General features: G+C 48.8%; 1 protein-coding gene across 1 annotated transcript in view; it reads left to right on the top strand.

Moving 5' to 3' along the window:
* ARFGAP3 (ADP-ribosylation factor GTPase activating protein 3) overlaps positions 1 to 14,247 on the top strand; it is a 50,424-nt gene that overhangs the window by 449 nt on the left and 35,728 nt on the right. The window contains exons 2-4 of the mRNA XM_014535123.1: positions 4,595 to 4,737; positions 9,974 to 10,046; positions 11,943 to 12,074. Of these exons, the coding sequence (XP_014390609.1) occupies positions 4,595 to 4,737; positions 9,974 to 10,046; positions 11,943 to 12,074 (348 nt within the window). The remainder of the gene's footprint in view (positions 1 to 4,594; positions 4,738 to 9,973; positions 10,047 to 11,942; positions 12,075 to 14,247) is intronic.

Raw genomic sequence — 14,247 nt, 5'->3', positions numbered from 1 at the left:
CCCCGCTGGTAGCCCTGGGCGTTGAGGGGAGCTCGCTCGCCCCCTCCCCACCCTCGAACGGACCCTTCAGGTGCCTGGGGGCGCCTGTGGGAGCCGCTCTGCCTCCCTGGGTCCCGGACGGCAGCTGCCGCGCTCCGGTCCGATGGAGCTGCCCAGGTCTGTGCGTGGCTCCCAGCTCGCTCCTCTTTCTAAGAAAGCGCAGCACAGACGCTCCCCTCCCTGCCCTTTGCGTCTCCCTGGAGAGGGGGTCTTCCCTTTCCCACCTCCGGAGGCTGCCCCCTCCCGGCCCCGGGCCCCTTACAACTTTTGAGACTTCACAACTTTTGGAGACCGGCTGGAGGTGTGATGACGCATTGGGCTGAGGTGACTCCCTCTTCGGGGATCACAGGTCCGGCCCACAGGTCCGAGTGGCACCTGGAAAGTGCAAAGGGCTGTCCCGTCAGCGTGGACTCTCTCCTCTCCTCCTGTGACAGTCCTGCCCGGCCCCATGGTCACCTCCCACGTAAACAGCTGTTAAGGAGCATGGCCATGAGCCACGACCTGATGGCATAGGGAGTTCCTGAGTTTTACCGTAGTTAGATGTCTTCGTTTTACGTCTCGATGGTGGAGGGAAGCTCATAATGTTACAGCCTTTCCAGGAGCAAGAAAGGAAACGATTTATTAAAGCGACTTCTGAGGAAGGGAAGTCAGGAGGAGGAGGCCTCCAGTGCCAGCTTCTCGGCTGTTCCCCTGGATGTTCCAGTTGAGAGTCACCTGTTAATCAGGAGTGGGTCCCTGCACATCTAGACAGCATTGGGGTCTGCAGTCGGCATGGTGGAAGCTGTGTGTTTCGGTCTGCTGTACCTCAGAAACGGAACATGGATTCTCTCTGATGGAATTCATCCAAGGGAAGGTGCCCTTTTAAATTAGACGTCAGTGCCTTTCTACCAGGAGGCACGTGGAGGGACACGCCTGGGCACACCTGTGCGTGGTTGTGCAGACCTGCCACTTTCTAACTGTCGCCTCGGGCAGGCTACTCGATCACTTATTTGTGCTTTATTTTCCTTATCTGAAACCGGACATGATCTAACACAGGGGTTATTGTGAGGATTAAGTGAGAACATCCCAGAAAAGCCATTGGAGCAGTACCTGCAATCACTAGTCTTCAACACGTGCCAGCTGTTTTCGTTATTTTTATTATGAACAACACACCTAGGGGACACTTTCTAGTCTGTAGTAGGACTAATAAAAGCGCTGAGCAAAAATACTTCCTGGCAATGTTCCACAGCGCCGTGCTACACTTCTTGATGAAGACTTTTTATCTGATCGTTAGTAAGAAACAGTTTCCTAAACAAAGATGAGAACTAGTTTTAACTAGTGGATGAGTTGGGTGACAGTAAGCATTTCCAAAACGGGTTCTAAAGAGCAGCTCTGAGATACACGAGACAGAAAAACAACTCGGTTTACTTTCAGCATGTGGTATCCAGTTTCTTCCCCGCGTGTGTGGACCCCAGGTTGTAACTCAAGGGTCAGTGTCCTAGTTTGTGAACTCCTTCCTGAAGCTTCGCTGTTCCTTGTTTTTTCATTGATTGTTTGAGTGACTCATTCAACAAATACCCACTGAGCACCTGCGTGTGCTGGGCACGGTGCCGAGCAGTGAGGTACACTGGTGTTCCCTAACAAAAGCGGCTCCTGCCTTCAGGGAGCGGATGGTCCGTGCAGACCGCCGGGGCCCAGGCCCCGAGGTGGCTTTTCTTAGCTGTGATACTTATCATTCCTTCGTTTTCTCTGAAATGGGGATCAAAGCCACGCTACCTAATTCTGGGGAACGCGGAATGAGAATGCGGGGCCCTCGTTTGAAAGTATTAAGACTTTTGAGATGAGACAGCAGAGCCCTGACCACCCACAGCCGGCTGAGTGCGGGGCCTGTGGGACTGCGCCGATGACACCCGCCCTGGAAGGGCCCGAGGGGTCACAGCAGCACCTTCCCATCAGTTGTTGTGAAGCTCAGTTGGCCAACGGCAGTGCCTGGCAGGAGTAAGCACTCCATTAGCTATTATTTCTATAGCAACTATTCTCATCATTAGGCAGAACAAGTGATTAGTCAAAACTATTCCTTTGTCATCACCGTAACAGCTGATCTGCTTGGAAAAGCAGGTCTCGGCTCTGACCGCATATCAAAACCCGGCACAACCCCTGTTCTCAAAGCACAGGCTCGGGCTCCAGCCAGCACCAAGGCGGCGTTGTGAGAACCGGACTTGTATTTCCAACTACCTCCGACTGCCAGGCCCTCAGGGCCCACTCCCAACGCCTTGCCTTCTACCCTCCAAACTGCCCCAATACCTGTATTTTTGTTTAGGTCACTTTGTGCCAGGCCGGTGCTCAGCTCAGCTGATAAGACAGACTGGGCCCCCCTCATGGAGCTGCATTCTAGCAACCCCTCATCTCAGGTGGAGGGGCGGGGGCAGGAGGACTCTGAAGTCACCTAGTTAGAAACCCGTGTTCTCCCCCGGAGCCAGCCTCTTGGCCCCTGTCTAGGGAACTTTTTGCATCCTGTCCTGGCTTGCTGAGATCCAACCTGGTAACTAATTGGCTGCCCACTAGACTGCTAGTCCGTGGGCTCCGGACACGCCCACTTTGTGTGCGCCAGGTACACGCACAACTGTCCGTTGAGTGAGTGAGGGATACAAATGGCCTCTCGTAGAGGGACAGCACCTTTGGCACGACGAGTCCCACGGAAAGGGATGCCTTACTCTAAAAGCTTTACCACATGATGTCTGAATTTCCATGCCCTCTCTCCCTAAGGCCAGCACGTGCCTGGCAGTGAGTAGGAGCTCAGCAAGTGTCTGTGGAACCAGTGATGCCACCTACTTCTTAATACCCCAGTGCCTGCCCCCTGTCTGGTACCAGTACCATTGAAGTGAGTGCCTGGTACCTTTCATGTCAATTGCATCCCTCCCACCACCTCCGCCCCCTCCCCACAATTCACGCCTGCTGAATGTGAGTCTGCCCTGAGGGGCTTTGGAAAACCCACTCATGTTTTTGTTCTTGTATTGCCCTCACAAGGCCAGATGCCAGGTCTTTTTTATGATTACTAGAAGCCTGATGCACAACATTCATGCACTGGGGGGTGGGGGTCCCTCAGCCTGGCCTGTACTCTCTCGCAGTTCAGGACCCCTCTTGCGCAGTCCAGGGCTCTCGCAGTCCGGGGCCCCTCGCTCCTTACCACCTGCCTGAGGCACCCACCACCTCTGCTGTGCTCACCAGCTGTGAGCCCGGCTTCTGGCTGAGGGGCACACCCCCTGTGGGAGTGCACTGACCACCAGGGGGCAGCTCCTGTGTTGAGCATCTGCCTCCTGGTGGTCAGTGCGTGTCATAGCAATCATTCTTTCCCTGTTCGTCAATTTGCATATTATGCTTTTATTATATAGGATAGGATAGTTGGGACAATCTTCACATAGGTGGCTCTGCCTATAAAGTGTATCTAAAGTGTGGGAAAAATATTTAAAACAATTCTATTTGTGGAATGTTACTGTCCTGTAGTTCTGACTTTGTGTTAATTTCCATGACAAACACTGCATAGTTTAAAGTACTTTGACCCTTCTGTTATCAGATGAATGTTTGGCGTCAGTCAGTGTTGAGGAAGGAAGGCTGGGGTCTCCTGCGGCCGCCATCATCCGAAAGCTGGGGTTTTCACCCCCAAGAGCGTCACGTAGTGCTCCGCCGGCCCACTCTGCACTGGCTGTGGGCCTCAGGGCCTCAGTTCCTCCCCACTTGAGCCTCTCCACTGGGCTACCCGAGGGTCCTTAAGACGCGGCAGCTGGCTTCCCCCAGAGCCAGTGATCCGAGCGAGGGCAAGAGAGAGAAGGGAAGCCATGGCGTCTTTTATAACCTGCTCGCACAGACCACCCTGGGCAAGTGAGGGTGGGCTTCCCAGGGAGTGAACACCAGCAGGGGCCTCCCTGGGGCACCTTGGAGTCCGGCCCCCACGCTCTCCTCCTCCCTCCGGCTGAGGAGAGACGTGTGCACAGCACCTGCCACCCGGTAGAGGCCACTGTCCCGGGCAGTGCGGCCTGAGTGTTCCCCGCAGGGGCCTCCGTGGCTAGTGTTCATTCACGTGCTTGGTAGGACCTGTGAATGCTTCACGGACAGGTGATGTTTGAGATGATACACACCTGAGTTCTCTCCACTTCCCGTACTGCAGAGTATTATAATAGACTCAGGATAATATATAATATATAATTCATGTGTTGTAGTAATATAATTCTATTAACATAATTAAAATAATAATGAAAGAAATAGAAATTTGAGGTTTTTATTTTATTAACCTTAGGGAGTGAGAGAGTGAGAGAGATCGACTTGTTGTTCCACGTGGTTATGCGTTCATTGGCTGATTCTTGTCTGTGCCCTGACTGGAGGGTGACCCCACAACCTGGGCATATTGGGTTCTAACCACCTTAGCTACCTGGCCAGGGTGAAATTTCAGGTTTTGAAAATCTCGGTGAGATAGTTTCTATTACCCGGTTTAAATTGTAAAAGTTAAGCAGTTTTCCAGCTAACTCATATATTGTGCCCTGTGGGAGGGCTCACTTGGCTAATATAAAGTAATTAATAGTCGTCTTTTCACATTTTCTCTCAGGTGTGTTTTGATTGTGGCGCCAAAAACCCCAGCTGGGCAAGCATAACCTATGGGGTGTTTCTTTGCATCGACTGCTCGGGGTCACACCGGTCACTTGGCGTCCACTTGAGTTTCATTCGGTAAGTGAGTCTGTCCCCGTTGGGGCTGGGAGGGTGCAGCGTCACATGGAGCTCTTTCCCCTTTTTCCGTTACGTTTCCTTTGACATCAAGTAAAATGAGAGGTTGGTTATGAGTTAGGGAGATTTAAGTGATATAACTGAGTAAACTGGGCAAGTGAGCTGGTTTCTGTTTAGTTTCTGCTACATCGAGCTCTGTTGGAGGCATGAGGCCGTGGCATGGACCATCGGGATGGAGGGCTTGAGACAGTATCTCCTTTCCCTTATGATCTTCTGACAACAGCAGTTAGAAACCCGTGCTCTCCCCCGGAGCCAGCCTTCCGACCACCTGGGGGTGCTCTCAGACTTGCCTGCGCTGGGCTATGCACACCTCATCTCTGCCGTCACCTCCGTCCACGGGGCCATTTCCTGCACAGGCTTTTGCCACTTACTGCCCTTCTAGACTCTTCTTGAGATCGCCAATGCCTCTTGGCCCCTGTCTAGGGAACTTTTTGCATCCTGTCCTTGCTTGCTGAGATCCAACCTGGTAACTAATGGGCTTGCCCACTAGACTGCTAGTCCGTGGGCTCCGGACATGCCCACTTTGTGTGCGCCAGGTACATGCACAACTGTCCGTTAAGGGAGGGATACAAATGGCCTCTTGTAGAGGGGCCCGCTGAGGCACTCCCCGTAGAAGAGGATTCGGGTGCCGTGGGTCCACCCTACATCCCATCAGGTAGAGAGCGAATGTCAGGGTTCCAGCACAATCCTACAGCTCTGGCTCCCAGGCCGCTGATACCACTAAGCCTGAGTGATGGTTTTTGTTTGAATTTTCGTGGCAGTTTCAAATGCTTATACTATGAACATCTTTCTCCCCTTTTCATCTAAAGTTTTGGGCTGCATTGGCTCCTTCTGACAAGTTCCTGTCTTCCACTCACATGGTATGGAAGTAGCCTGGGTGGGGCCTTGGTGTGCAAGAGAGAAAGGCGCCCCCTCTGGACACACACAGCCCACAGTCCAGTGGGAGGTGGCAAGTGCCCTGGTGTGAGTTAGAAGAAATAGAAGAATATAGGAAATAATAAAAATAGCCATAGCTGGTTTGGCTCAGTGGATAGAACATCGGCCTGCAGACTGAAGGGTCCCAGGTTCGATTCCGGTCAAGGGTACATGCCTGGGTTGTGGGCTTGATCCCCACTAGGGATGTGCAGGAGGCAGCCGATCAATGATTCTCTCTCATCATTTATGTTTTTTTTTTTTTTTTCTCTCTCTCTCCTTTCCTCTCTGAAATCAATAAACACACATATTTTTTAAAAAGAAATAATAAAAAGATTCCAGTAGAACTCAGGGCTCGGAAGCTGAGGAGGCCTGCGCTTCAGCAGCCCTGGGCCTTGGCCAGGCACCCTCTGGGCATTGCTGTGGTTACTGGCCGCCTCCCACCACGTCACCTGCTTCCCTGCCACTTCTTTTCCCAGGGGAGCAACCAGCTAGGAGGCAGGCTATTTGGGATTGTGACGGCGATTTTATCTGATGTTAACTTAAGGACTATTGATACAATGCAATTACTATAAAGAGCATTTATTACTAAAGGATAAAGTCTTATAATTCAGAAGGAGGTTTTTGTATGTTAGCACAAAAACTAAATAGTAATAATAGCAACATAATTTTCTTTTTAAAAAACTTTCCTGATGCATTTTCCTGAGTTCTCTTTTCAGAAAGCAATTTGCAAAGGCCTGATGTGCTAAATATTTATAGCCATGTAACTCCACAGGTAATTATCTTGAAAAGGGGGTTCTTCTGTGTGTTCTTATTGGTTTTAGAGTATCTACCAGTTTCTTGTCTCCTTTTTTCTTAGCTGGTGTCAGAATATTTTGAATTCACATACTGTCCTTGTCTCTTTAAATATTGAGGGATTTAGTTGCGAGGGCAAGTTTAGCTTGTTTTTATGATGGTTTTGTTGTTCGTGTCTTTTTTTAAATTTGTCTTTATTGTTGAAAGTATTACAGATATTCCCCTTTTTTCCCATTGACCCCCTCCACCCAGCACCCGCCCCTCCCAGGCCTTCACCACACTACTGTCTGTGTCCATGGGCTCTGCATCTATGCATATAAATTCCCTGAGTCATCTCTCCCCACCAGCCCCCACGATTTTATTTTTAATGTGCTTCCCTCACACCCCAGATCCGTTGTTACCAGTTAACATGGGACCTGCTCTGCCCAGAGCCAGGCAGGCTGGCCTCGAGGCGGTGCGGAGCTGCTTGTCTTTCTCTCTCTCTGCTCTGTTCTTTTCCTCTTCTTTTTTTTTTTTAATGTTGGAACAGGATCAACATTTTTAAAAATATATTTTATTGATTTTTTACAGAGAGGAAAGGAGAGGGATAGAGAGTTGGAAACATCGATGAGAGAGAAACATCGATCAGCTGCCTCCTGCACACCCCCTACTGGGGATGTGCCCGCAACCAAGGCGCGGGAATCGAACCCAGGACCCTTCAGTCCACAGGCCGACACTCTATCCACTGAGCCAAACCAGTCCGGCCTCTTTTCCTCTTCTTCGCTGCCAAGCCCTGCCCTTCTAACCTGGCCTCCCCTTTCCTCCCCACCGAAGCGCACCGGCAGTTTAAACCATTCCAGGAAATGAGTGGTTTTCTGGCGGCCCTCGGTGGAGGGAGGACCGACTGGAGCCTGGCAGGCGGGACAGCAGCGTCTCTCTGGGCTCTTGCAGGTTGAGTCACTAGCCTTCTAACAGCCAGATAAATATAACTATTTGCAGATAAATATAACAGTGTGAGTCACGGTGCTCATAAATGATTCAAAATAACTGCTAAAAACTCCTGTTCAGAGGGCATAGTCTAGGATTTGGGCAAAGTCAAGGATGACAAGGGTACTCAGTGGCTTTTTGTTTTGAAAGAGGTGGAAGGCTGTTCTTTGACCATTTTTTTTTTTTTACTGATTAAAACAATTACAGACACTAGCGTATTGGGGAAATGTATCTTCACTCAGAAGGATTATGGGGTTGAGGGAAACCTGTTTTCTCCTTTAGTGGTTGGTTAGCAGGAGCTATTGGTTAAAGTGACACTAGTTCTTCAACTTTTCTTCCTTCGCTGCTTACTTTTTTCTCAGCACTCAGGTTCTCTTACCTTTCACCATCTCTTCATCTAAACTAAAGACAGGAAGCAACCTACAGTGAGTCACCTCCTCGTAGAAACGGGCACCGCTGAGCAGTTCAAGTTTCTTCTTAAGGTTGACTTATTCATTGTCATCACCACCTTTTGTTTCAAATTCCAGTGTGTGAGAGAGAATCCCTGTCAGCGCGATTCAAGAACAATTAGTTTTTTATCTTTATTTCTAAGAAATATATAAAAATGTTTGGCTTTGTTTTTTAAAAGATACTTTAGAACTAAACGTCTTAGGTAGGTTAGTAAGTCTGAGGACTTGTAGCTTCCGTTTTAGGACATCATTTAGTCAGGTACCTACTTTATGCCTGCCCCCTGGAGCTTGTGTTTATCCCACAGTGTGACAGGGTCGCCATGACGATGGTGATAATGATGGCGAGAACTTTAGCCATATGGTGCTTACCAGGAGCCCAGAACTTTGCACATATTCGCTTAATTTCTACAGGAGGGAATAGGTAACCTGTAATTGTTACGATAAGGAAAGTAAGGCTCAGAGAGGCTAAGTAACTCCTCCAGGTCATGCAGCCAGTCCTGGCAGAGCGGGGTCTGCCCTCTCAGCCTGTCTCCAGAGACTGTGCTGTTAACAGCCACCCAGTGACAGGGGGGAGGGGATGGCACCTCACTCAGTCTGGGCAGGTCATCACAGTGTGGTGACTCAGCAAGATCTCTCAGAAAAAGAATTTCAGAACAACCTATGTCATTTCATCTCCTTACTCGGTAATTAAGTTCCAAAAGAAGTTTTATTTTTGTCTTTGGGAAATATGTTTCTTACAAAGTATGGTTTAATATTTACTTTTTATATCATCGTGAAGTAGTTATTTGTAGATGTAATAATGACATGTATTAGTATCATTATTAACCTGAAGGTAGCTATTGGCTTCAAAATAGTATGTTAACATTCACAAGGCTGAGTGCCCTTTTTGTGAAGGCTGTTCCACCTGCACCTGTCCCCACATGTCCACATTGTTTCCCGCCAGTGCGGGGTGAGCTGCTGTGGAATATGGGAGAGCCTTGCCTTGTTCACATCTATTGATTCAGCATAAAGACTCCCGGCATTGTTGTGCTAGCCTGTCTTGCTTTACACCAGTGATTCCCAAAGTGGGCGCTACCGCCCCCTGGTGGGCGCTGCAGCGATCCAGGGGGGCAGTGATGGCCACAGGTGCATTTGTTTTAACTTTTTTTGTATTACCTTTCTATTCTGAGTTCAATAAATAGTTTCATAATTTCAAACTTCAATGTTTCTAATTTACACCTTTCTTTACTACATTTTATGAAAAAGGTAGAAACATTAATACATATATCTTTCTGTTTAATTGCTATTAAAATTTTAAAAAAATTAATTTCCAGGGGGCGCTGAGTAATATTTTTTCTGGAAAGGGGGCGGTAGGCCAAATAAGTTTGGGAACCACTGCTTTACACTCATCACTTGGTGGATTTTTATTGTTGGGAAATGCACTCGTTGCCTTTACCTGGCGCTGGGGTGGTCTTAGGGTTCAGGTGGACAGGGCAGAGGTGTGGCGGGGCAGGAGGCACTGCAGCTTTCACTTCACGAGCATTCCGCCCGAGTGTTCTTCCTCCCTCGTGGCCGTGATGGCGGGCAGGTCCTCTCCTTGGTGGTGAATGAGGAGCATCCTCCAGGGGTCCTGCTTGGTGTCAAACTGGACCCCTGAAAAAGTCCAAACAGGACATCTGTGCTGAGTAGAGACCCATCACCACCTTTTAGATCATGACTCACCAAGGACGTGAGGCAGAGTCCGAGTGTCCAGCAGCCCACAAGCTTGTCATGCTCTGTTCCCAGCGGAAGTGCTGCCGGCCTGGCCTGGCCTGGCCTGTCTGTGGCCGGATGTGGAGGGGAGCAGGTGGGTGGGGCCATCAGCACCTTGGCTTCTAGGAAGGATGAGAGGGGCCAGGAGCTGCAGTACCAATGGTCCTGCACTCGGAGTCCCAGCCTCCTGGAAGCGTGGGTCACTGTTAACACAAACTCAGAATTCTTCAGGAGCCGGAGAGCAAGGAAATCTTGTTCTCAAAAGTTTAGTGGCTTGATTTGGGGGAAGAAAAGTATTAACATTTAAGAATGTTGTTTCCATTTAGGTCTACAGAGTTGGATTCTAACTGGTCTTGGTTTCAGTTGCGCTGCATGCAAGTTGGAGGAAATGCTGCTGCAGTAAGTTCATCTCAGACTTGTTTTCCTTCTGTATAAACGTGTGCTCTGCTGTCTGGGGGCCTCCTGGGTGACAGATAGCCATGAGGGCTTTGGAGTCGGACGACCCGGTTGACGTGTTTATCCAGAAGCACCTAATACACACGAAGCTTTGGGCGAGGTGCTGGGGTAGCGTGAACAAGACACGTGAGAGCCCGCTTAGAGGCACAGACAGAGAGTCAATACAGAAGCAAATAAACAACCTACCAGGCGGTGAGAGTTCTTTGGAAGAAAATTAGAACAGGAAGAGGTGGATGGAGGGATTGGGAGGCTTCGTTATGACAATACACTTTAATATGTGCCGTGACTTTTGTGCTTAGAATAGGATGAATGATTACAGCCACTTACATCTGAATTTTATTTAATTTATGAAATCTACAAAGTTTTAATAAAACCTATTCTCCAAATTTTCAAATATAGTATATAAAGATCATATATTCATTTATAAACTTAGTAATTTCTATGCAAAAATAATAACCAACTAAGTGGTCACTTAATTTATAATTGTAAAAGAGCAGACTTTTTTAACCCTACTTTCAAACCTAACTAAGGATTCTCATTTTAAATTTCATGTACAAATTCAATATATTTGATTTCTCAAACTCTAAACTGGCAGCCTGCTCTAGCCGGTTTTGCTCGGTGGATAGAGTGTCGGCCTGGGGACTGAAGGGTCCCAGGTTTGATTCTGGTCAAGGGCATATGCCTGGGTTGCGGGCTCAATCCCCAGTGGGGGGCGTGCAGGAGGCAGCCGATCAATGATTCTCTCTCATCATTGATGTTTCTGTCTCTCTCTCCTTTCCTTTCTGAAATCAATAAAAATATATAAAAATAAATAAATTAATTAATTAAATAAAATAAACTGGCAGCCTTATAAGTCTAGCCAGCAAAATCACCCAAAGCACTGGTACCTTATTTATTATGCCAAATGATATAGGTTTAGTAAGTAGAATTCCCATAGACATGCCATTACACATTCAAAGTGTAAAAAATCAAATTTGTATACATTTCAAATAAAAGTTATATCTGGTATCAATTTAATATTTAAAAGTATAAATCTAAAATAGTAGTTTTTAAAATACCAGATTCCCTGGATTAGTGTTTCTCAACCTTTTTTCATTATTGTTCCTTAAGTAGACTAATTAAATTTAAATTAGATTATTTTACATTTAAATTGGATTTAATATTTCTCTGGTGAGATAAATGAAATACCAAGGAATACGATTTTGTCGGGTCGGGTTGAGCATTGGAGGGCCACAAACCACTGTAATAACTACGATTTTTTTCACTTCCCAAGAAACAGTTTGCCCTATTAAGAATGCATGCCTTATATTTCAAGCATCTTATTAGAAACCCATGCCCATTATCATGATGTTCAGACTTGTTCCAGAACTTAATGCTGGGAGTTTGATTTTATCTGTCCTTATTTCTAAGCCCTCCCAAGGTGGCACAGCCCCCCGCCCACCCCTGGAGAGCAGCTTTCTCAACTCCAGCCAGCGGAGGCGGCCAAGGCGGGGATGGGGAGGGGACGGTCAGGTCATCCCACTCAAGCAGTGGGGTTGGAGCACCCTGCTCACGTTGGAATGCCAGCCCTGCCTCTCACTTACCTGTGACCCCGCCTGCGAAGTGTAGTTGGCAGCAGCGACCTCCATGGTGTTGCCATGAGGATTTAACGGGATGGGGCCCAAATACCAAAATAGTAATGTTACATCTGTGGAAGGTATTCCTCTTTACAAGATAAGAGTATTTAAACATTCTCCGTGGTTTACATAGTTTTGGTTTTCATAGTATTTTCAACAATCCTCCATAATATGCAGTAGCCTTTCGGCAGGATTGCTAGTAACCGGCTGCTTTCCTCTGCAGTCGTCCTTCTTCGACCAGCACGGGTGCGCCACCGGCGACACCAAGGCCAAGTACAACAGCCGCGCGGCCCAGCTCTACAGGGACAAGATCAAGTCGCTGGCTTCCCAGGCCGCCCGGAAGCACGGCACTGACGTAAGTGTGGCATGACGTAAGCATGGCACTGACGTAAGCACGGCACTGACGTGAGTGTGGCACTGATGCAAGCATGGTGCTGCCGTAAGTGCGGCATGACGCAAGCACGGCACTGACGTAAGTGTGGCATGACGTAAGCATGGCACTGACGTAAGCACGGCACTGACGTGAGTGTGGCATGACGCAAGCACGGCACTGACGTAAATGCAACCAGTTTCGGAAGGAAAGGTGGCTTTTACCCAAACAGTAAAGCCTGCCCGCGGGTTCTCTGTTGTGCGAACCCCGCATTAGCGCTGCGGGTGCCGCGGCCAGCTTCCTCCACGCTTCCTCCCCGGCCGATACGGAACCTTATTTTCCGTGTGTTTCCTTTAGAGGCGCCCTCTACCATGTGCTGTTGGCGACATGGATCCGGGCCGGCGGCTCTGTAACCGGTGCCCGGAGAAAACTGTTTCCTCCAGCGGCACTTCACAGCCTCCTGTGCTCGGGGGCACTGGGTCGCACATCACGGGGCGCAGGGCCATTTTAAACCATCAAGACACCAACAAATCACAGAAATGTGGAAACGTGGTACTAAACCCGCGAAAGGACACTCGTTTGCAGTATGAGCTGGGAAAGGGCAGCGTGTGGCTCTTCACGCAGCTGGGAACCAACACGGCGGCGGCTCGGGCCTGGCTGCTCTGCGCATGTCTGTGAAGGGCCAGAGGCCAGGGCTGACGTGGGGCTGACCAGCAGATCGTGGCCAGTGTGTGGATTTGCAAATCAGGGACCCACAGGCGGCTGGGCTGTCCTGTGGGGCCCGCCTTAGGTCTGAGGTCCTGATCTCCTTTTCAGACGTGGCTGTGACGTCTCGGGGTCTGGAACAAGTTACTGGGTTGATACGTGTCCCAGTAGATCCCGGAAAGGATCTGGGTGTTTATCTGAGGCGTCCCTTGAGATGAACTTTAACCAAAGTGCAGGTGTTGGGACATTCAAGTAGTTGCTGATGGAGCGACTGCTCTGCATCAGCAGGACCAGAGTGGCAGGCTTTAGGACCAACAAAGACCAGAGGCTTTCATTTAAATTTTCAGCGAACGCAAATTAATTCAATTAACTGCCGGAGGAATTATACCACCTGAAACATATGCAGTTGCAAATCATACAGCTTTTTATTACATAAATTCCTGAGCGGCTGCGGGTACAAACTTAGTTAAGGACCCCCGTGGTGGTGTCCTCTGTGGTCCGGCAGCTGGGCTGGTCTGGTCCGGATGCAGGGGGCCGGCGTTCTTCTCCCAAGAGCTCGGTGGCGTCTCAGTTGGGGATTACTGGCCGTTCTGTCATCTGGCAGGAAGAGGAATGTGGAGCGGCGTCGCTTGTCAGACGGACAGAGGGACAGGCCTTTGTAATGTCTCGACAAGATGAGCATCATTGGCTGGCAGGGGTCAATATTTAAAGCTTGTTCATGCCTGTAGCAGCTCAGGTGGCTATCGATGATTTACATCAATGCACATATGTTCATCTTAAACACGGCGAGGGGGCTAAGGAGAGCACGTCACTCAGGCAAGTGTTTATCTTGACATAAGTCACTCTGCGTCAGTTCAAATCCTTATCTCTGGGTACACACGCTTCAGGGCAGTGGGGAATGTATCTTTAATATCAGACTTTCAGTTTTAAGGGAAGTTAACTTAAACATTTTTAACTTTTCTCACATTCTTTAAGCATTTTTAAACATTTCTGTATTTTACTACAACAATACATGACTGAAATGTGCTCAAGGGCCCCACATAGGCCTGTTGCTGATGTATATACAGTGGGGCCTTGATTTACGAGTTTAATTCGTTCCGTGACAGAGCTCGTAACTCAAATTACTCATATGTCAAATCATAAAGTGAACAAGCGAGACACGTGATGCTGGGCTGATGTTGTGGCGTTCACTGTGACGTTTGCTGCGCCAACTAGCGGTGGGGTATCTGAAGCTGGCTCGTAACCCGAATTTTAGCTTGCAACTCAGAGCAAAAAATCGGCCGAGAGACTGCTTGTATCTCGAAAAACTCGTTAGTCGGGACACTCGTAAGTCAAGGCCCCACTGTATATAAGAGCCTAAGCAACCGGTCCACCGAACAGCCATGCACTGACCACAAGAGGGCAGATGCTTAATTCAGGAGCTGCCCCCTGGTGGTCAGTGCACTCCCACAGC

Source organism: Myotis brandtii, unplaced genomic scaffold (genome assembly GCF_000412655.1).
Source record: "Myotis brandtii unplaced genomic scaffold, ASM41265v1 scaffold138, whole genome shotgun sequence".
Classification (NCBI taxonomy): domain Eukaryota; kingdom Metazoa; phylum Chordata; class Mammalia; order Chiroptera; family Vespertilionidae; genus Myotis; species Myotis brandtii.
This window is presented reverse-complemented; position numbering and strand designations above follow the sequence as displayed.